The sequence below is a fragment of the Poecilia reticulata genome, chromosome 15 (genome assembly GCF_904066995.2).
Source record: "Poecilia reticulata chromosome 15, P_reticulata-male-v2, whole genome shotgun sequence".
In the NCBI taxonomy this organism is placed as follows: Eukaryota; Metazoa; Chordata; class Actinopteri; order Cyprinodontiformes; family Poeciliidae; genus Poecilia; species Poecilia reticulata.
The window spans coordinates 1,157,756-1,180,454 of record NC_088844.1 but is presented as its reverse complement, the minus strand read 5'-3'; the positions used below and the strand labels follow the sequence as shown (position 1 = coordinate 1,180,454).

Here is a 22,699-nt window from a genome sequence, read left to right as displayed (position 1 = left end):
TTACTCAAAACTGCAATCATGGGTAAGACTGCTGACCTGACTGCTGTCCAGAAGGCCATCACTGACACCCTCAAGAAAGAGGACAAGACACAGAAAGAAATTTCTGAACGAATACAGAGTGCTGTATCAAGGCACCTCAGAGGGAAGGAAAAAGTGTGGCAGAAAACGCTGCACAACGAGAAGAGGTGACCGGACCCTGAGGAAGATTGTGGAGAAGGACCAATTCCAGACCTTGGGGGACCTGTGGAGGCAGTGGACTGAGTCTGGAGTAGAAACATCCAGAGCCACCGTGCACAGGCGTGTGCAGGAAATGGGCTACAGGTGCCGCATTCACCAGGTCAAGCCACTTTTGAACCTGAAACAGCGGCAGAAGCGCCTGACCTAGGCTACAGAGAAGCAGCACTGGACTGTTGCTCAGTGGTCCAAAGTACTTTTTTCGGATGAAAGCAAATTTTGCATGTCATTTGGAAATCAAGGTGCCAGAGTCTGGAGGAAGACTGGGGAGAAGGAAATGCCAAAATGCCATAAGTCCAGTGACCCACAGTCAGTGATGGTCTGGGGTGCCATGTCAGCAGCTGGTGTTGGTCCACTGTGTTTTATCAAGGGCAGGTCAATGCAGCAGCTATCAGGAGATTTTGGAGCACTTCATGCGTCCATCTGCTGAAAAGCTTTATGGAGATGAAGATAAAATTTTTCAGCACGACCTGGCACCTGCTCACAATGCCAAAACCACTGGTAAATGGTTTACCTACCATGGTATTACTGTGCTCAATTGGCCTGCCAACTCTCCTGACCTGAACCCCATAGAGAATCTGTGGGATGTTGTGAAGAGAAAGTTCAGACACACAAAACCCAAAACTCTGGATGAGCTTAAGGCTGCTATGGAAGCATCCTGGGCCTCCATAACACCTCAGCAGTGCCACTGGCTGATTGCCTCCATGCCAGGCCGCATTGAAGCTGTCATTTCTGCAGAAGGATTCCCGACCAAGTACCGAGTGAATAACTGAACATAATTATTTGAAGGTTGACTTTTTTGGTATAAAAACACTTTTCTTTTATTGGTCGGATCAAATATGCACATTTTTTTGAGATAGGAATTTTGGGTTTTCATGAGCTGTATGCCAAAATCATCAGTATTAAAATAATAAAAGACCTGAAATATTTCAGTTGGTGTGCAATGAATCTAAAATATGAGTTGAATTTTTATCATTACATTATGGAAAATAATGAACTTTATCACAATATGTAAATTTTTTGAGAAGGACCTGTATACATGGACATCCACTGGTATTTGGATAAATGTTCCTTTAAAAAGTTAAATAGAAGCTCTCAAAGATCTATTTTAACTTTTGTCGGTGGCAGACAAGCTTCCAGGCTCAGATTCTGACTGGGTGTTTGATCACTAATTCTAGCTGAAATGATAAAGTTCATGTAAATAATCTGGTTTTCTGGCACAGCCCCAGCTTTCAAATATGGTTTATTACGGTACCCAAACTTCAACATCCAATGAATGAAAATTATTCAAGAAGTTAAAGGACAACCCAGGAAGCACCAAAAACTCAACTCTCTCATCAACTAGATAGGAACAGAGTTCAAATGTTCAGACAGAAAAATTACAGAAATTACATTTAACCAACTATTAGTGAGGGTGTATGTTCTTATCTGAGCCTACAGGATAGGTACGCATGCGACTGAAATTCTGCACTAAAAGTAAACTTGAACATCTAAAAGCTAGTCTGAGCTTAAATACCAACATTATTACAATAACTTCATTAATACATTTTTTTGTAGTAAAAATACCATACACGTTTGAATGTCCTTAACTTTATCATTCAACAACTCCATTACTGAGTGACTTTCCTATTTTTAAGTCACAGTTGAACCAAAATGTTGTGTACAGAACTCATCCCAGACTCATTTGTGGCTATGGTTTTAAAAATAAATACAAAAAGTCCAATGTGATAAAAACACAGGAGTCCAGGTAATAAAAAAACCTTACAGGGACATGGCAGCAGCTCTCCAGTGTTTGACTCGACACATATTACTACAGTACCACTCTTTGTACATGTGAGGGCAGTGTAAACTAATTGTTTTTCTTATCCTCCTTACTACAGTTTGCCATTTTGAAATTGTGACGTTTACCTGAAAATGTTAATTTTTAGGACATTTTTTACAACTCTGCACCTGAAAATGCTTTAGACATAAAACATACAAAAAATAAACAGAAATATATTAAAATTATCATTATATTGTCATTTGTAATTTTCTTCTCAACAGTCAGCAACTTATTAAAAACAAACTTCATGTACAGAATTATGTTGATAAATGTTAACAAATAACGACTGACAATGCTGTCAAAAACTAGGAATTATAGGAGAGTTAGATAATATATCATTAAATAAAGTATAACTAAGTATTATTGCAACATAACCAGTAATGCTGATGGTAAATGTAAACATCCTGAATCGGTGGGCCAATCCTAATGCTGCTCTCTTTCCTGGCTGCTCTTCAGTTTCTGTAAATAAAAAAAAAGCAAAAATGAATATGTACTTGGACTCTATATGGCTCTCCCAGAATGATGCTTCATTGTTCTGAACCTTTTTCTGTAATACTCAATATAAATACCAAAGGATCTTCTACCTCCCTGACCTGCCATTTGGATACCTGACTCATGATGTTTCATCCTTCGTACATGGATGATTGTTGTACCAAACCACTCTTATTGGTCTAAGTAAAACCCTGGTCATGACAGGTCTACTAACTTCCTGGAGGAGCTGCACCTCGGAGGTCAGGGACCGCCGCAGTTGTTCAAGGTCTTCATCTTTCTGCAGCTCCAGCTCCTTCCTCAGGCTGATTAAAAAACAAAAAGAGAAGACCCTTAAATGGAGCTTCTGTATCTGCATGTCGAGTTTAAAACCATTCATGTTTTTTATACATTAATTTGTTTGTTGCTTCACTTTGTATAGGTTCCAGTGCTAGTTATCACTTTTTTCGGTCTCTTACCAACAGAGGCATCCCGATAAAACTTTTTCCACTTCGGATATGATACCGATATTGCAGCCTTCAGTATCAACCGATACCAATATTGATCCCATACAATATCAGGATGAATCAAACATGCTTTTATTACTTATTTTGTAGTGTTGAATGGTAGCAAAGGCTTAATCAAGTGATGCTATTTAGAGAATGGTCAACAACAATAGCTATGAAAACAGCTGAGCCATATATTATTATTTAATAGGTCTGCATGCAGAGTGCTAGTGCTGGTGGATAGACATGACGGGTAGAACTAAATGCCGGGGCAGACTAAATGCTCGGATGGAGTGCTTTAATTTGCATACTTATCTCAGATATTTTAGATGTAGGCCAATATAATGCGATACTCATTTTTGGCTGATATTGGACTATTTCTGATATCAATATTGGATTGGGATGCTGTATACAGTTTCCACTGCTGGCCACAGCACAAAAAGTCTCAACTCAATATTTTCTCTAAAAATTTAGCTTAGGTTACACATCAGGTGTGTTATTTGAGCTCTTTTAGATGTATTGATCTGGCTTTTGAAAGGTTGTGAGTTCAGGTGCAGCTTCTTTCCCCTCCTATATGTTCATGTGCTCTCGAGCAAGGCATCTAACCACTAGCGGAACAAGTCAGTGTCGGGCGGGGGGGCGGTGTATCACCTGCGCTGCTGGAAACTGTTGGGGGGGGCGGTGTGGCGCGGTTTGAGCTGCGTTTCTTGTTTAATTTTTACCCAGGAAGTACATTGGCTAAACCATGAGTCAAACTGTCACTGGGACTGACTACTATACATTCCATTGAGGGACAGTAACTTTAACATTACATACACCTTTCTGGACAGGCGAGGGCACACTTTCTCCGGCTATAATCAGACATTAAAGCAACTTGAAACAATTCCTCCCTCCCTGGCACCCCCAGACCCAGGCCCCCATGGGCACCCATCCGGGCCCGGGAGGGGATTGCCCAGGATTGCCTGGTCCTTGAGGGCTGGTGTCCTGCAACTATTAGATGTCTCCCTGGTCACTGACACTTAAATCAAATAACTGAATCACCTCCTAAGTGCAGTCAAGCTCTCCAGACTCCTGCCAATGACCTCATTATTTGACTCAGGTTTGTTGAAGAAGAGACACATGAAAAAGTTGCAGGACCCCAGCCCTCCAGGCACGAAAAATGTGAAAAACTACAATAGGCTTTCGGTCAACTATAAATCGTTAGCTTTGTAGCATAATTACCTGAGTCATATTTTAACAAGAAATGTACATGAATGAAATATGGGCAAAAATATGGATTATGTAATGTGTAAGGTGATTGAGGCAATTATGCTACGAGGCTAAATAAATCTAAAAATATTTTAACCTAGTTTTAGTTACACAGTTGACACTCTTAAAAATAAGAGCTTAAGTAATTAGATGCCCCAAAATGAAGACAATGTTCAGGTTCATGAACACTGAACGAACTGTGAAAGTCTTCAGTGATTCTATTTGTTTCTCTGGAGTCTGGAGGTTTTAAACCACAAAGTTTTCCTCTCTCTGGTCTCTTTGGGTTTATCATCAGCCTGCTGGTGGCGCTGCAGTAAAGCCTGCATCTGTGTAGCATGTCCTCTCCATCCATCAGCCTCATTAAACGCATCATTGTCCCCCCTTGGACAAGGAAGTCCTCAGGAAGTCTCGAGGACGTTCCTTTGGGAAGGGGGTGGAGCTTCCTCGCACTCATCCTAGCGATCATGCTTCCTGAAGCAAGACCATCAATCCTGCCTTCAGTCAAAGCCCCATCTCTTTAAAACACATATATAACCCTTTGCTCATCAACTGGAGGAAATTGAACGCATCAATCTGAGTGAGTGCTACAGTCCTTTAAAAAGTGTTTGGCGTGCAGAACGGGATGGAATCAGTTTGACCACCTGAGCTTCAGAGTTTCATTACTCAAATATTACTGTTAAAGAGCAAGAAGGCTCCACTAGAAGTACTAACGTGATTAAACCAGCATCAAAAACACTCCTGTGTGTTTTGATGAAACATTACAGAGGAGCCACTCTCGCGTTGAAAAAGAATTGGATTTCTAACTTCCAGTGAGACGTATAAAGTTTTAAACGGCGTTGTAGGTTCTCACAAGGCGAGAAACGCAATCTAAGCGTGGCTGCTTTATTGTTTTATTAACTTCCAATAAAAGCAGAAAGAGGTGGCCGGTGTTCGTCTCGCGAGTGTGGATCCCTCTCATACCGGCGAGAAGCATCCAGGAGTCCAATGTTTCTCTAGAGACCAACTGATCTGAGGAAAAACACACTTTTATCTCCGCTTAGGAGTTATTGTGTGCAGCCGTAAAAACTGAACCTGAACCTTTGTGTGGAGAATCGTTTCTATCATTCTTTCTCACAAAGAATGATATTGGTTCATGATCAGGTTCATCACAGATATTTCTAGATTGGGATGTAGAAAACTAGAAACTACAAGGAAGAACACAAGGAACAAGGAGAGGATAGATGCGACAAGGGAGGGAAGAAGGAAGGACACAAGGAAGGGAAAACAAACAAAGAAAAGAATAGGACAGAAGGGAGAGTGAAAGTGTAGAAACGGAAAAGGATACAAGGAAGAAAAGAAGCAAGCAAGAAACAAAGAATGAAAAGAAGCAAGGCACAGAGAAAGAAAAGGGTGAATGAAAGGTATGGAAGTCTCAAAGTGGAAATGAAATAAAGGACAAATAAAAGGTCACAAAAAGGGAAAGAAGAGGGGAAATCAACAGGAAAAGAAAGAAAGGACACAAGGGAATAAAAAAGGAAGGAAAGACAGAAAAATGAGATGGTACGGAAGGAAGAGAGGAAGAAAATTAAAATTAAATGGGGAAGGAATAAAAGAAGTGACAAAATAAGGTACAGAGGATGGAAGAAAGGAAGATGAGAAAGAGGAATAAAATGAGGCAGAGGAAGCAAAAGTCAAGATGTGAGAAAAAACATCAAGGAAAGACAAAACAAATAAAAATAATAAAGCAAATGGAACAGCTGGAAGAAAGAGGACAACATTTAGACACAAGGGATTTTCCAGTCTTACTACAGATCCTCAAATGGAGTTAGGATAGTACTTTGACTAGACCACACTGCTTTGAACTAAATCCTTCCACTGCTGCCCTGGCTGAATGTTTAGGCTTTCTGACCATTCTAGAGCTTCTTGTACCCTACAGCCACAGCTGGGACCATGCATGTGTGAGCTAAGCAGTTGCTTAGGGCCCAACTCCTCCAGGAGACCCCCGAGAGATTTGTTTGATTTTAATTTGTAGTGATTTTTAGACAATTTGGTACACTTTACACTCCTGTTCCAATTAAAAAAGTATACAAGTTAAAACAAAAACTGGAAATTCAGTATTTAAGTGTAGCAACGGAAAAGGATACATGGAAGCCTCATTAACCTTTAAATTAATGAGTCACACTTAAATACTGCTCTGCATTTCAAAATGCAAATAAATTCTTGAAATGTAAATATGCATGTAGTTGTGTTTCTTGGAGGAATGGTGCCCTGGATAAGCCCCTCCTCCTGCTGCACTCTAACCAATGAAAAGACAACCATTTTCTTTTTTTTTCTTTTTTTAGCAGAAAGCTATGGAACCCTGTTTTCGCCACTCTGGTAAAAAAAATAAATAAATAAATCTCAAAATAATGAGATGGTATCTCAAAATTTCAGGGCATCCCCTCTCAATCCGCATTGCCCCATCAGACACGGTTCCTCTTGCGTCTCCTCGCGGCTCCGCACCGTCCAGTGCATTCTAACTGTCCAAAGAAAAATTAATTGGTAGAAAAGTTTATATATACATACATACACACATAAAAATAATCTGCAATGGACTGGCGACCTGTACAAGGTGTACCTCGCCTCTCGTCTGAAATGTCTCGTTGGAAATAGGCAAAAGCACCCTCCCGACACCACTCTAGGGACAATGGTGTAAGAAAATGGACAGATGGATGGATGGATATAAACCGGGTGTTTGATGGAGGTTTATTGCTTTGGGCAAATGTCTGGTGTGATGATGGGAGATTTTTGTAAAATGATTTTTTTGGCCACTTTTTGAACTTGAAATGTCAGATTAAGTTAACTTTAGTTTTCAATTAAGTTGTGAGAGATTTTTAGTAATTATTTTGTCGATATTTTAACAAGAAATAAAGCATTTTTCTTTTTTTCAAAAAATCAAGTTGGAAGTGTGTGCAAGAATCAAACCATCTGTTACCACCCTCAGTCTTTGTTGGAAGTGTTTGGTTTTGGAACCTAGAAGGTGGCTACAGTGTGTGTGTCTGATGAGAGGGCATTTGCAAAAACGTGAAAAAAGTGTGACAACTTCACCAAAACACATGTGCACTGGGTGGTGCAGAGTCACAAGGAGACGCAGGAGGAACCGAATCAGATGATGGGGAAACACAGATCGAGGGGAGGTCCTCTTTATCCTGGGTCTTGATAGTATCTCAATATTTCGAGATACTATCTCGAAATGAGATAATTAATTTTTTTATACCATAGTGGTGGAAACAGGCTTCCATAAAAAGCAGATACTGTAGTCTAAAGAAAATTTATTCCACTACACATACATACAAGTAGGAGCAAACAGATGAGATACAATTTATTTTCTAGTTCTTGGGTGCCCCGCCCTTTTCTGATGCCAAAAACCACCATTGTATGCACATTTTCAAAACAATGTTTTATTGCCTCAATCCAAATATTTCTAAAGATTCTCAGCTTTCCATGTTTTTATATTCAGGAAGATTTAAAGGAAGTTATTTTGTTCCAAAGGTTCATTTAGAAATGTCCGTCTTCGTTCATTACTTATGGAAATTGTGCGACAATCACTCCTCATCCTCACCTTGCCAACGTAATTTGTACATGTGAAACTTCGATCTCATACATATGGACGTGCACAACGCAGGCTAGCAACGCAATGCAAGAAAATTGAAAATATTCAACTTTTGTTGCCGTCTGCTATTGCAGAAAGTCTTTACCTTTCATTATTGTTTGTTGCTCCTGTAACAAACCGCTGTGAAATAGGCAACCCTATTTTAGCTCAAAATAGTAGTTTGATTCATCTGTGTTATGTAATATTTATGCATCAAACTTTTCAGATCAATCTCATGTGTTGTCACGTTAACGCTTACAGACCTAGTTGTAAAACGATGTAAAAAAAACACAGTTACAAGGAAAGAACAAGAACATTTTACTTTAGTGCAACAAAACTTCACTGATTCTTTAGTAGTGCATAAAATATAAGAACTTTTGGAAAGAAGCTGACAGCCTGGAGTTAGATTTTCGTCCAGCCAACAGATGACGTGCTATTCCACTAAAACCAAGCCGTATTTCTTTGCCACTCCCTTTTCCTTTAATAACCTCCCGGCATCAATCACATGGAATTCCCATCTGTCTTCCCTCCGCTTGTCGACTGATTGAAACACACGCCGACGCGGATCAAAGCCTTAATTAAGCCAAATACCTCTAATGCTGTTATTTACACTTCCAGAGCGGAACATCGGCCAGGAAAGTCACAAATACAGGACTGCTTCATTCAGCACCTTCTGATTCAAATCTTCTGTTTTTTTAATAACAGCTTTTCTGTCTGAGGCATGGTTCCTTTTGTTTGGATTATTGCAGCCTTCAAGCCACATTGAATGGGGTACTGTGGTGGAGCAGGGGCAAAGCACGACCCACGTATTGAGGCCTTAGTCCTCGTGGCGGTAGTTGCATGTTCAATTCCCGGCCTGCTGACATTTGCAGCATGTATCCCGCCTCTGATTTCCCTCTTTCCTGATGAACTACTTTCAAATAAAGGCCACTATAACCAACAAAACCTAAAAAAAATAAAAAAAAACATTGAATCTTTAGCTAACTAGCCTTCCTAAGCTGCTAAAGGGAAAGAGGAGTTTTCCTTCCTTTTCTTGGATCAAGCGCTCACCTCAGACAGGTGCTGTCGGTGAGGTGCTTCTGACTGACGAACTCGACCTCTGACCCCAGAGAGTCAGTCTGTGCTCGGGCCTCCTTCGTCTGCCGATCCAGGTCTGCTGTCGGAAGAAATGCATCAAGTTTTGAATCTTTTTCCTCACAGAATAAATACAAAAGGTGTAGAGTTGGCTAAAGACACTGTAAGGCAGGGGTGTCCAAAGTCGGTCCTCGAGGGCCAGCGTCCTGCACGTTTTAGTTCTCTCCCTGGTGGTAGTAACAACCTTTTCATCATGTCAATGTTCCTCTTAGGCCTTCTAACGAGCCATCATTTTATCCAGGTGTGTCAAACCAGGGAGAGAACTAAAACATGCAGGACGCCGGGCCTCGAGGACCGACTTTGGACACCCCTGCTGTAAGGCCTTTTGAGTGATTAGTGCTTACACTACAAAAACACAAGATCTTACCAAGTATTTTTAGTTGTCTTTTAATATGGAAATAAGACAAAACTAACTTACAAGTAACTTTCAGGAAGAAAAAGGAGCCTGTATTAAGCAAATGATTTCTTAAAATTTATGTGGAAAAATACTGGTTCCACTGGCAGAATATTTTCACTTATAATATATTTTTCCATTTTTTCTATGTTAGAAGTGAAATAATCCACCAAAGGAGCTCAAGCTTTTCATTAAAATTAAGAAATTATTGACTTATATTATCTGTGTGCCAAGATATTTTCTCAAAAAACTATTTTGTGTTTTTAAAGTATACAAAAATATTCTAATGTTAATAAATGTCAACCTATAAAGAATTAACTGAGTATTTTTGCCCATTGAACTTTGTAACATATTGCTACAAAAACAAACTTTCAGGCATGATATTGGAATCAAATACAAAATCTGGAAAGTGTGGTCTGCTTTTAAATTCAACTTCTGAGTTAACTATCCCTGTGGCTTCACTTTCTTCTAGTTTTAACCATCTAAGTAGGCCTGTCACGATAATCAACTTTTCTAGATGATGAATCACAATATTGTTGTTGTTGCTTAATGTTTCATGTAATTATAATGGCATAATAATGGCGCTTACAGTTCTCACATGAAGACTCCACTATTCAGTGTAGCTAAGTGACCTGAACATTTAGCTGCTAGCTAAAATGTTAGCTAGCAGCTAACTGGGGTTGAGTTGACCTCTCTGGATGTTCTCCAGCTCCTGCAGTTCTAGCAGCAGCCGCCTCCGTTCCTCCAGTGTGGAGCTCATGTGGCTGTTCCTGCTTTTCATCTCATTCATCTCTGATACCAGAGAGAGACAGAAAACATAATGAAAAGCACTGGAAGTTATAACGAAATTACTTATAAAATAAATGCCTTGAATAGGAACAAAGCAGTTTTTATTACCTTTGAGTAAAGCTTCCACCTCCATGTGAAGGGCCAGGATCTCAGCGCGAGTCTGGCTCTCCAGCACGGCTGCGATGTTCCCTGCCAGGCTGAAGTCAGTATTGAATTTGGTGATCTCCTGGAGGAACTGCTGCTCTTCTTCTTTAGATTCCTTCTTGATCCTGGCCTAGCAGAAAAACAACCATGTGACGTTCTCCCAACAAACACAAAGACAAACAAGCAAAACTCGTCTTTGACCCCATTTCCATTCAGAGCTCATCATACCACAGAAATTATATTCTAATCTAATCTTCTCAATATAAATACATATATGTATTTGGAAAAAAACTATTACTTCTCATTTGTTGACCGGGTTTCTACATTCATATGCATTTTGTAGAAAATTGCAGCATGAAAATACAGCTACTTTAACTCAAAAGCAGACCATGCTAGTTCAGCATGGTGAGCTAGCATGCTGTTATCTAAGGCTCTTAGATAAAATTTTCCCAAATGACACTAAACAAATGAACATATTTTATCTATATTGTACTATAGGTTTTTTATGTCCTCTGTGCGCTCCGGTGGCCAGCAATGACATTTTGTTACCAATTTCACTGTTGAGTCTTTGTGCAGCAACAATAAAACAGTGCAAGTTTGTATGAAATGGCATGAACTGTGACAAGAAGACTGATTGGAGATGTATGTAATCATAGTTGGTTGTTTAATTTTGTACGCCAAAAACGACTGATAATTTTGCCATTTGACGTTTAAAAAATGTACACGCTTTTGAACTAGCAACATTTACTGCTGCCTGGAAACACACTACACACGCTACATGATCACATGATATGAAACCAAAGAGATGGGCAATGTTTATTCAGGCTTCAACCCACCAGACGATCCATGAGGTGACTCTGCTGACAAAGCTGCTCCTCAATTTTCTTCAATGCCTGGTCTTTGCATTTCCTCATCATATCACACTGCAGAGTCATGGTGGACAACTGCTCAGCCTGGAGAGCAAATAGATAATTGAAAAGTCAGGGTACAGAATCTGAGACATGTTGAAAGGAATTAAAGATATGACAGATATGTTCATCATCTCACAGGGAGATGGCGTGGACAGCTGCCACGACCTTATATTACATACAGCTGAAACCAGAACCTTACACAGGGAATAAAAAGACACACACATTGTTTGGCTTTCTGTCTGAAGTTAAGCCATACCAAACTTTTATCCTTTAAGGTCAAGTAGAATTACCAAAATTATTTGTATTTGCTAAAAACGAGGAATGCACTGATCGCCTTTTTCCATTTCCGATACCAATATCTAAGGTTGTGTTGGTCTATACCGATCCGATACAGGAAAACAACTTAATCCACCTACATTTTTTTAAAACACATACATGCCCTGAATTAGAAATTTATTTGACAACTGCATCAGTTCAGCACACTTAAAAACACTAACAGAGTCACAATGTTGGTCAAACATATAAAAACAACTTTAATTTGTTCAGTCAGCGCAATTAGAAGTAGAATAGCCAATGGAAAATAAATAATAAAGAAACTAAACCCGACAAAAACAATAAGTTGACTACCTTGGCCAAACATGCAACAATAAACTGCAATAAACCTTCTTTCAGATGGTTCAGAAAGTACAACTAGGAATTCTGAAAGCAATGTAAAATAAATTATACAACATGACGTCACTCGGAGAACAAAACCGAATTGAAAATAAGAGTATAAAATGCCAATAAAATATAACTAAGTGAGAAAATGTGGAAAAGTTCAAGAGCTACAAGCACTTTTAGAAAGCATCAAGCACATTGTTGCATCCCTAAACGAAAAAAACAAAAGCTGACTTATAAAAGAAGTTAATATTCAGTTTATTTGGCTCCTATGTGATAATAGAAAAGCACACAGATCATTTTCAGGGAGCAAAGTCGGCACCAAAGTTTTCTAAACAGTATAATTACAGCTTTCAAAACCTGTCAGGCGTCGCACCGCGAGAGCTGTAAACACACTAGGGTAAACACAGCATGTATATTTGAAAGATGTAAACACTTTCCATATTCCATCTCCAGGAGAAAGTAAATGCATCCCTGTTGGGTTTTCTTTTTCAAAACGATGCTGTATGCTGATGATGCTATGTCTGTGCATTCAGCCTCATGGACTAATTCAACCCACAAACACAGATAATATCTTCTTTAAACTTTACAGGTTAGACATATTTCTGCAGGGTCAAAGTGTCTCCCTATAGCATCATACCTCACACGTGCTGAGAGGTTTTACTAATGTTATCCAGTGGAAATTAGCCATTGATTTGAGAGCAGCACATGCAATCGATTGCTGATTAAACAAATGGCGGATATTGACGGTTTTAAATCAAAAGGCAAATCAGCTCATCAGAATGCCAATATGCAGCTCTTTATCTCCTGTGTAAATACCATTGCTGAGACAGATTTAAACAGATCCAACAGATGCTGTGTATGTTTAAACATCGTTTCATTTTCTCTTTGTATTTTACCAAAAAATCTAAGAAAAAATTAGTTATGTTAAAAAAATATTACTTAATATTATATCGTACCTTCGTGATGCAAAATCCAAAAAATAAAACCTATTTACGAGAAGAATTCAAACTAAATCAGAAAAGGCTATTCTAAAAAAAAAAAAAAAACAGTATCACATAATAATAATAAAAAAACACATTCCAACATAATTTTTAACACTGACATATATAAATTAAATATAATCCAACAAATTAAATCCCTAAAATGCTGTATGGAGAAGGTGGAAAAAAGCAACAGTTAATTAGCCCAATAAAATGTTAGCCCCTTACCTTTTTATCAAGTTCCTCTGTGATCTGCTTATATTTGTCAGTTTCACTCTTAATCTTCTCATTGCATCGGATAATTTCCACTTTTACTGGGGTGAAAAAGTTATAATTAGCAGCTAACAAAAATAACTTGCAAATAAAAGTTCGTGTGTAGCTGCCAGCTTAAACCAAACAAGCTAGTTAGCTAGGATGTCATACCATCTTTGAGTTTTTGTGTCTGTTCCGACAGCTGATATTCAGTCTGGAGAATTTGTTGAAAGAGTGAGTCTAAACTCATATTGACAATTATCTTACAATTTTTTTTTCAACTGTATAAAATCTTTTGTGTTAAGATAGTCAGAGCACAAAAAGACAGACTTTTCCTCTGCGTGTATCTAGCCTAAGCTAGCAGGTCATGCACTGGTTGCTGGCAAATTATCAGAAATTTATATTGCTGATAAATTGCTAATTATTTTTTGACCACTTTTGATAGACCTACTTTTGATAAATCTATTCTGTACGTAGTAGAATTAATTAAAATGAAAAAACATAACACAGTTCTGTAAACTGAAAAACTGATCAAACTTGTAGCAATTGTAGCCGAGTGGTGAGGTGTTGTTTCGCAGTGGCCACCAGAGGGAGCTGTGTGTGCCAGCTCGTTAGAGAATGGGGTGAAAACCGTTAGACCGGTAGAAGCAGCTTTGTTGTGCTCGCTACGGTGTGCTAACGTTCATAACGGTTTTCTGCGGTCCTAAACAGAAGATTTTTGTGAAAAACTGTGGAGCTTGTTCGGGCTCTGTGAGGAACTGTGGAGCTTGGTATGTCCTGGGATATTGTGAGTTTCTGTTGAATAATCTCTGGTTTTAGTTAAACAATGATCTGTTATTTCCCTGAATATATGTTTATCTGACCTTACTATACAGTGCCAGTTAGGGTGAATGGCCCGTTGCCTTCCACAATTTCGAGTTGTAAGCCAAGTTTACTATGTGAGTATTTTGAAATGTTACACTAGGTTTATCATATTGTAAGAAGTCTGTGTGATTTTATTTATTTTTCTTTTGTAGAAGCGTGCCTGCTTCGGTTGTTTATGCACTCAATAAAAAAAAGAGATTTATTTGATTTCTGCTATTAAAGTAGCTGTCACTATAAGATCTTTAACCAAAATTTATCATTCTGTATAACTCCAAATAAATTTAACAATACTCTTATTCTATTAGAGTATTCGGGAAATAAAGAAAACCCCATTGATAACTTTGTGTCTGGGTTCCTCATTTTACCAGGCTACATATTTTGGTACCAGGAGTGGGGTTCTCTAATTTGGAGTTTAATACATTAGCAGGTTCTTAGTTTTAGGAGTGCATAAACAACTGTGGTAGGTTGAAGCCACCAGTGTGGGGAAGGAGCCAGTGTGTTGATGACAGCCTGGAAGCCTGTTGGAGGACCAGTGAAGTGTCTGCGTAGATCCTTACCACATTGAGGTGTGGAGAGTAACACCCCTGGAGGGAAACACAGTGGACATCTTGATATCAGACTGTACTTTTTCTTCAGTGACTGTTCCTGAACGAGGTCAGTTTTAGACCATTCAAGATGTCAGAAAACGATGATGCCCAAGCTGGTAGCCATGGAGATGAGACTGATGTCATGGAAACTTTGCAAGCACGGTTTATTGAACTGACTGAAAAACATGACCAAGCAATGGAAACCATTGCCAGTCTAAGTAACAGGTCATATGTATATGTACCTAGAGAACGACAAATCCAGTCTTTTAGTGGTGACCCAGTAAAAGATGGCCGCTCCGTCGAGGAGTTTATTGAGGAGGTTGACCGTGTCATAAGAACCAGGTGTCAAACTACCGAAGACAAACTTGATTTTATTCTGTCTCTTCTGAAAGGCCCTGCACTGGAGGAGGTGAGATTATGCATGGATGAAGAACCAAAAGATCCTAGTGAGGTGTTCCAATTGCTTCGTGAAGCCTATTCTGAAAGACGTAGTGTAACTCAGCTTTTACAGGCATTCTATGGTCGTGAACAGAGAGAATGTGAGGACTTTCAGGAGTATTCCCATGCTCTCTCTCAAATTCTACGTCTAGCCCTTAAACAACAACCAGATGCTGTATCCAATGCTAAGATGGCAGTCAGAGACCAGTTTGTAGAGGGTGTACGAGATTCATCTCTTAGAAGAGAGCTGCGCAAGATGGTTCGGGACAAACCCCAGGCCAGTCTACTAGATGTTCGCGAAGAAGCCATTGGCTGGTCTATTGAAAAAAGTAGCAGCCATACTAGAATCGCTAAAACCAGAAAGGTTATGTGTGACAATGTCAGTCAAGTAAATCAGGGAACTGATGGTTCTAAAGACCAACCTGCTACTACGCTAGAGGATATTGTTAGAGTGGTTTCTGAACAGAGTAAAGCCATTGGTGAATTAACCCTTGCACTAAAAGAGAGCTTTGCTTGCAAGGAGAAGTCTAGCCAAGAAAAAAATGGAAGGATTAGGCTGAAACCTCAGTTTACAGATGACGGGAAGCCAATTTGTTTCAAATGCAGTGGGGTTGGGCATATTGCTAAAGAATGCATGCAACGTAACCCAGGTAGACCACAGGGTACTCCTTCCACATCTTTTCAGGAAAACTAACTCCCTCGGTTGCTGGGAGCCAGGCTATCCGAGGGGGACAAAAGGCTCTAAGACGTTAAACCGTGAAATATTTTTGGAGCGTGCAGTGGGGGAGTGTAGGGAGGTTACAGTTTGCATCAATGGGGTCCCAGTTTCTTGCCTTTTAGACACTGGGAGCCAGGTTAGTACCCTCTCTGAGTCTTTTTTAAAAAGTATCTGCTAGGAAAAGAGGAGAATGTTGTCCCTACTGCCAACTGGCTCAAACTGACAGCAGCAAATGCTTTGCCGATTCCATATATTGGCTATGTTGAGCTGGATGTGGAGGCTATGGGGTTAAGCATACCAGAGTGTGGGTTTTTAGTCGTTAAAGATTCAAACCCTGGTGGACAGTTGAAGGAGGAGACAGACTCAAGCCATCTCTTGCCAACAATGTCTAAAAAATCAGTCCCTGGTCTCTTGGGGATGAACATTATAAAGAGATGTGAACAGCTGGTTACGGCTGAGTTTGATAATGCACTCAAAGGAGAACTTGACCCAGATTGGAGGGAAGCCTTTCAGAGGCTACAAAAAGCAAGGTCCTCCAGAAAGCTTCCACAGCCAAAATTTCCAGCAGGGAAACAGTTCATGTGCCTGCCCTTTCAATAGCCACAGTCTATGCTAAGGGAATTACGTCAACAAAAGATGAAGCTGGTTATCTGGTCCTGGAACCAGCAGTGACAAATCTGCCCAAGGATTTCTTTGTAGTGCCCACATTGGTAGAGCCTACTAAGTCCTCCTTCCCTGTGCAAGTCATGAATTTCTCCCAGGATGATGTGTTTTTGTGCCACAAAACTAGACTGGGCACATTATCCAAAGTGGAATGTGTGGATGGCAACCAGACAGAAGTGTGGTTCCGTCGTATCTCTGCTTCACAAGAAGAAGTAGTGATAGAACATAAGGAGGAACAAGCTGAAAACGATGATCTCCAATCATTGTTAGCCCAACTGGACATGGGGGTACAGATGCGGAGCGGGCCAGACTAACAGAGCTGCTGGCTAAATATGCAGATGTATTTGCTTCTTATGATGAGGATTTAGGTTACACCGACCAGGTCAAGCATGAGATCCATCTTGTGGATGATGAACCAGTGGCACAGCCGTACCGTCGTATACCACCTACACAGTATAATGAGGTTAGGGAGCACATCAGCAAGTTAGTGAAAAAGGGCGTCATTAGGGAAAGCACTAGTGCTTATGCTTCCCCGGTGGTCTTGGTCAGGAAGGCAGATGGCAGTTTACGCCTGTGCGTTGACTATCGGAAACTAAACACAAAGACCCGAAGGGATGCTTTTCCTTTACCTCGCATTGATGAATGTTTTGATGCCCTCCATGGTGCAAGGTTTTTTTCTACCATAGACCTTGCCAGTGGATACCATCAGGTGGCTGTCCGTGAGAATGACCAACACAAGACAGCTTTTACCACCCCTTTTGGGCTGTATGAGTACTTGCGTTTGCCTTTTGGGGTATGTAATGGGCCAGCCACCTTTCAGAGACTAATGCAGGGGGCTATGAGTGATCTAATAATGCAAATCATGCTGGTGTACCTAGATGATATTTTAGTGTACTCGCAGTCTTTTGAGGACCATTTAAAGCGACTTGAGCTGATTCTGGGCAGGCTGAGAGATACTGGGCTTAAAGTGAAGGTGGAGAAATGCCATTTCCTTCAGTCAAAAGTGCGTTTCCTTGGTCATGAGGTATCTGCGGAGGGCATTGGGACAGACCCTGAGAAAACAACAGCAGTGGAACAGTGGAAGATCCCCAACACAGTAAAAGAGTTGAGGTCATTCTTGGGATTCTGCAGTTACTACAGAAGGTTCATAGATGGGTTTTCACAAATAGCGGGTCCACTCCACGATGTGGTAAATGCATGTCTCAAAAATAATAGTTTATCTAGCTCAAGGAGACAGTTTGAAGTATTGTGGTCCCATGAGTGCCAAAAGGCATTTGACCTACTAAAAGAGAAGCTGACCAGTGCTCCTCTGTTGGGTTATGCTGACTTTTCCCTGCCTTTCATTGTTGAAACAGATGCCAGCAATGCTGGATTAGGAGCAGTCCTTTATCAACAGCAAGGCAGGGAGAAGAGAGTTATAGCATATGCTAGTAGAAGGCTTCGCAATGCAGAAAGAAATGACAGGAACTACAGCAGTATGAAACTTGAACTCCTAGCCCTTAAATGGGCAGTCTCGGAAAAGTTTAGGGGCTACCTTCTGGGTTCAAAGTTCACTGTGCTGACAGATAACAATCCACTGTGCCACCTAAACACAGCTAAGTTAGGAGCTATTGAGCAACGCTGGGTAGCCCAACTTGCAGTTTTTGACTTTGAGGTAAAGTATCGACCGGGTCGGTGTAACACTGCTGCAGATGCTCTCTCCAGGCATCCATTAGCAGGGGAGCCTCATCCAAATCCAGATGATAGGGAAATGGATGGCTGTATAGCCATTTGCAACATGAGGAAGGGGACCCCTCTTGGCCCAGACCTCTGCTATGCTGGGATCAGATGCTGTCATGTTCGGGAAGTCCGAGTTTCAGGGACTGGGTCAGATACGGGCAGAAGTGATTTGGAGGGTAACACGCCCACCTTGCCGGGATACAGCCCAGAAGAGTTGTGCCACTTTCAGAGTACAGATCCCACAATAAGCTCCTTTAGGAGATTTTGGGACAGAAAAAAACAGCCTACTCACAGAGACAGAACACAGCTGGCTAAGCCTGTAGTTTCTCTACTCCGTCAATGGCATCGGATCAAGGAGGTGAAGGGGTTGCTTTACCGAGTAATAGATGATTCTCGTCTTGGGGAATGCCACCAGCTCCTTTTACCTACCTGCCTGAAAGAAACTGTTCTTTCTAGTGCGCATGATAGCATGGGGCATCAAGGGATTGAACGGACACAAAGTCTCCTCAGACAGAGATGCTTTTGGGTGGGTATGTATGATGATATTGAACAGTGGGTTAAAAGATGTCAGAGATGTGTTCTCACTAAAATGCCCCAGCCAAAGATTCATGCCCCCATGAAGTCATTTCTAGCTACACGGCCACTGGAAGTAATTGCGATAGATTTTACCATCTTGGAACCCGCCTCTGATGGCCGTGAGAATGTTTTAGTAGTAACAGATGTGTTCACTAAGTTTACCCAGGCATACCCCACCCGTGATCAAAAGGCAGGCACCACAGCCAAGATTCTCCTTCGTGAGTGGTTTATGAAATATGGGGTGCCTGAGAGATTACATTCAGACCAGGGCAGAAACTTTGAGAGTGAAGTCATTGCAGAGTTATGCAAGTTGTACGGAGTGAAGAAAACCCGTACTACCCCTCACCATCCCCAGGGGAATGCACAATGTGAAAGATTTAATAGGACTCTCCATGACCTCTTGCGAACCCTGCCACCTGAAAAGAAACGACACTGGACTGAACATGTAGCAGAGTTGGTGTACGCATATAATGTGACACCACATGCGACCACAGGCTACTCACCCCATTTCTTGCTCTTTGGGGTCCATCCACATCTACCTCTTGATGCTCTGCTAGGTCAGCGGCACCAATCAGAAAAAAGAACTGATTGGCTAGCTGTGCACCAGGAACGTCTTAGGGAAGCCCATGCAAGGGCAAGAGAGTACACAGAACAGAAATCTGCTGAACGGCTGGAGCATGATGAACCGAATGTCTACTGTCCCTCAATAAGTGTGGGCCAGTTAGTGTATCTCCGGCACAGGGCAGAAATAAAATACAGGATGCTTGGGGACCTGTTCTTCATAGGGTAGTAGAGATCCAGGGCACCACCCACACTGTGGAACCAGTGGAGGGAGGCCCTTTTAAGAGAGTCCATCGGGCTGACCTTAGGCCATGTGTAAGCCCTGTTCACATCTCTTCTCCTCAAAGCCGAAGCAACCCAGCAGTACTAACTGACTGTCCGTCTGTTGAGGATATCCCTAGCTACGGGGATCCTGAGTATATTGTTTTGGAGGAACACCCTTTCTTAAATGTGAGGCAACCACTTCAAAAGACCAGGGGCACAGAGGTTCGGGGTGCAGAGTTAGTACATAATTTAAAACCAGAAACTGAACCATTTAGTTGGAAAGCAACTAATGATTGTGTTGGACCTGAAGTCACTTACGGTCATCCAGATGACAACACGAATGCTTTACCAGCCCCTGAAACTCGTAGGACTTTGAGAGAAAATGCAGGGTTTCATTCAAACCCCCATCATGACCCTAGATCAGCATGCAATGTAGCTTCCGGCAGGCCAGAAGTGTTATGAAATAAAATGTATTAAGTCATCGAGGACGTTGACTTTTTAGCAGGGGAGTGTGTAGCCGAGTGGTGAGGTGTTGTTTCGCAGTGGCCACCAGAGGGAGCTGTGTGTGCCAGCTCGTTAGAGAATGGGGTGAAAACCGTTAGACCGGTAGAAGCAGCTTTGTTGTGCTCGCTACGGTGTGCTAACGTTCATAACGGTTTTCTGCGGTCCTAAACAGAAGATTTTTGTGAAAAACTGTGGAGCTTGTTCGGGCTCTGTGAGGAACTGTGGAGCTTGGTATGTCCTGGGATATTGTGAGTTTCTGTTGAATAATCTCTGGTTTTAGTTAAACAATGATCTGTTATTTCCCTGAATATATGTTTATCTGACCTTACTATACAGTGCCAGTTAGGGTGAATGGCCCGTTGCCTTCCACAATTTCGAGTTGTAAGCCAAGTTTACTATGTGAGTATTTTGAAATGTTACACTAGGTTTATCATATTGTAAGAAGTCTGTGTGATTTTATTTATTTTTCTTTTGTAGAAGCGTGCCTGCTTCGGTTGTTTATGCACTCAATAAAAAAAAGAGATTTATTTGATTTCTGCTATTAAAGTAGCTGTCACTATAAGATCTTTAACCAAAATTTATCATTCTGTATAACTCCAAATAAATTTAACAATACTCTTATTCTATTAGAGTATTCGGGAAATAAAGAAAACCCCATTGATAACTTTGTGTCTGGGTTCCTCATTTTACCAGGCTACACAATGTTAGCTTTCTGGTTTTCTAGGTGGACTTCATGAGATATTCCACATTGTGATGTTATAACCACAAAGTTAAATGAATTCAATTGGGATTTTACATGACAGGCCAACACAAAGTAATGTGTACATGTGAAATAAAATAGATTTCAAGGTTGAAATCTGAAAAGTGTGGTGTGCACTTTTATTCAGCCCCCTAAGATAAATTCAGTGAAGTTGCAGCTGCAAATGGTCTCCACCAGCTGTTCACAACTAGAGAATTTGTTGGAGAATTATTTGGACAATTTTGTAAGTCTTTATGTGGAATCTGTTAGATTTGGTTGTGGACTTTGAATTATGCAATTCCTTATGTTGGACACTCACATGAAATGATGTACACTTTATTTTTTGACTGTAATGAGTAGTGTAGGAATTTGGTTTTTCTGAGTGTTTATTTAGGTTCCTGTCTTCTGTTGAGTCTGTGTTGTCCGTCTACCCCTTGATTGAGTACACCTGTTCCTTGTTTCCCGATTGTCTCCCTGTGTATTTAAACCCACCTGTGTTCATTGTTGGGTCCTTGTCTTGTCTGCTGTCCTACACCTGTTCATGTGATTGTTTTGCCAGTTGCTACCAGAGACTAGTTCCTAGCTTTGCTCACTCTGTGCTGCCTGGACTTCTTGTTTTATCATCATTAAAACCATCATACTCTCCATAACCTGAGTCCATGGCATCTGCCTCACCGTTTCACCACCACATACCATGACAAGTAGAGGTGCACCAATTGCAGTTTTCTGGCCAGTCACGATCACCAATCCTTCAAAAGCTGGACGTGCAGATTGTGAATTTGGCCAATGCCAATGGTTACCTGGTGGTATTCCAGTCCTCTCTCACTGTAGACCAAGAGGGGGCAGTTGGCTGATTGTCAGACCTTTGCGAAGGAAGATAAGATTAGTTTCACATAAGCATCAGCCAATCATCAATCACCAAAAATTAAGGAAATTGGGGCAGATTTATCCATCGATTTATTGGTGCATGCCTAATAATGAGACAAAATTTGAAAACAGTTTAAAGGGTGTGAATATTATTGCATAGCACTTTATATGCTGTTTTAATTGCTAGGATTAATAAAACATATTTGTCAGTTTAACAGATTAGAAATTGGTTTCACACCATGCTGATCAATTCTCATCAAGTTTGTCTGTTTAACTTTATGAAATGCTTTAATAGCACAGTCAGCTTTCTGAAAAGCAATCCATTGTGTCTCTCAGCATTCATAACTCAGGCAGCGCCGGACTTTGACCAATTTTCTCCCTTTAAGACGGAGCCCAGCTTCTGATTCGGTGCCATGAAGCACATTACAGCGTGAGATGTCAACTGACCCCGGGACTACATCATTCTGACATTCATTTGCAAAATTAATATCACATATTGATTGAGGCTTTTCATATATCACCAAAGCAAGCCTCGCGCCGACTGGCAGGGTTCCCTTTTGAGATTCCGGAACAGCCGAGTCATCGAATTGTAAGCAGACAATTATCCCACACACACAGCAGCTGGAGCCTGTCGTTCATTTGTTCCTGCTTTCTCTTTTTTCTGTCGTGTTCCAAATCATTTTCCGCCGGCCCGAGCCATACCCATCTAACAAAAACCGAAAGTCATTTTATAAATTGACTTCACTCTGGGGGATTGATTTGTCTATATCTGATCACACTAAAATTTTTTCTTATAATTTTTTAAATATGGGATTTTTGCCCGATGTTAGTAGCTGCTTCCCAGCCTGAGTGCAGCGCGCGCTGCTCACTGACCGCTCCGCATGGGCGAGAGCTGATTTACCGCGCCGGCCTCCGCCATACTTGATTGATTCAGCCCACCCTTTAATGCGGAGAGCCTCATTGACAGCTTCCATGAATTTAAGAGAGTGTATTAGCTTTTGAATATACAATATTGGCAATCAATGGGGTGAAGATAGTCACGTGATC

At 40.9% G+C, this 22,699-nt stretch overlaps 1 protein-coding gene and 2 long non-coding RNA genes across 3 annotated transcripts; 2 read left to right on the top strand and 1 right to left on the bottom strand.

The window, feature by feature from the left end:
- Positions 1 to 1,460: 1,460 nt before the first annotated feature.
- LOC103476611 (coiled-coil domain-containing protein 172) lies at positions 1,461 to 13,517 on the bottom strand. Its single transcript, XM_008429083.3, has 8 exons — positions 13,324 to 13,517; positions 13,129 to 13,214; positions 11,186 to 11,302; positions 10,314 to 10,479; positions 10,107 to 10,208; positions 8,939 to 9,041; positions 2,763 to 2,850; positions 1,461 to 2,515 (listed from the first exon to the last, which is right to left on the bottom strand). The coding sequence occupies exons 1-8, from the start codon at positions 13,400 to 13,402 to the stop codon at positions 2,480 to 2,482; spliced, it is 777 nt and encodes a 258-aa protein (XP_008427305.1). The 5' UTR covers positions 13,403 to 13,517; the 3' UTR covers positions 1,461 to 2,479.
- A 495-nt stretch (positions 13,518 to 14,012) lies between these two features.
- Positions 14,013 to 14,223, top strand: LOC145555091 (uncharacterized). The gene is made up of 2 exons (XR_014091173.1): positions 14,013 to 14,090; positions 14,169 to 14,223. It is a non-coding gene; the product is annotated as an uncharacterized LOC145555091 (long non-coding RNA).
- Positions 14,224 to 16,712: 2,489 nt separating this feature from the next.
- LOC145555090 (uncharacterized) lies at positions 16,713 to 20,578 on the top strand. The gene is made up of 2 exons (XR_014091172.1): positions 16,713 to 20,445; positions 20,524 to 20,578. It is a non-coding gene; the product is annotated as an uncharacterized LOC145555090 (long non-coding RNA).
- Positions 20,579 to 22,699: the final 2,121 nt, after the last annotated feature.

Bases quoted from the DNA above. Each gene is read 5' to 3' on its own strand.
- LOC103476611 (XM_008429083.3), bottom strand. From the start codon at position 13,402: ATGAGTTTAGACTCACTCTTTCAACAAATTCTCCAGACTGAATATCAG. The intron at 10,209-10,313 runs GTAATAAAAACT...CTCTGGTATCAG, and splicing joins GGTGGAAGCTTTACTCAAAG to AGATGAATGAGATGAAAAGC. The intron at 2,516-2,762 runs GTTAGTAGACCT...TTTTATTTACAG, and splicing joins AGGTGCAGCTCCTCCAGGAA to AAACTGAAGAGCAGCCAGGA.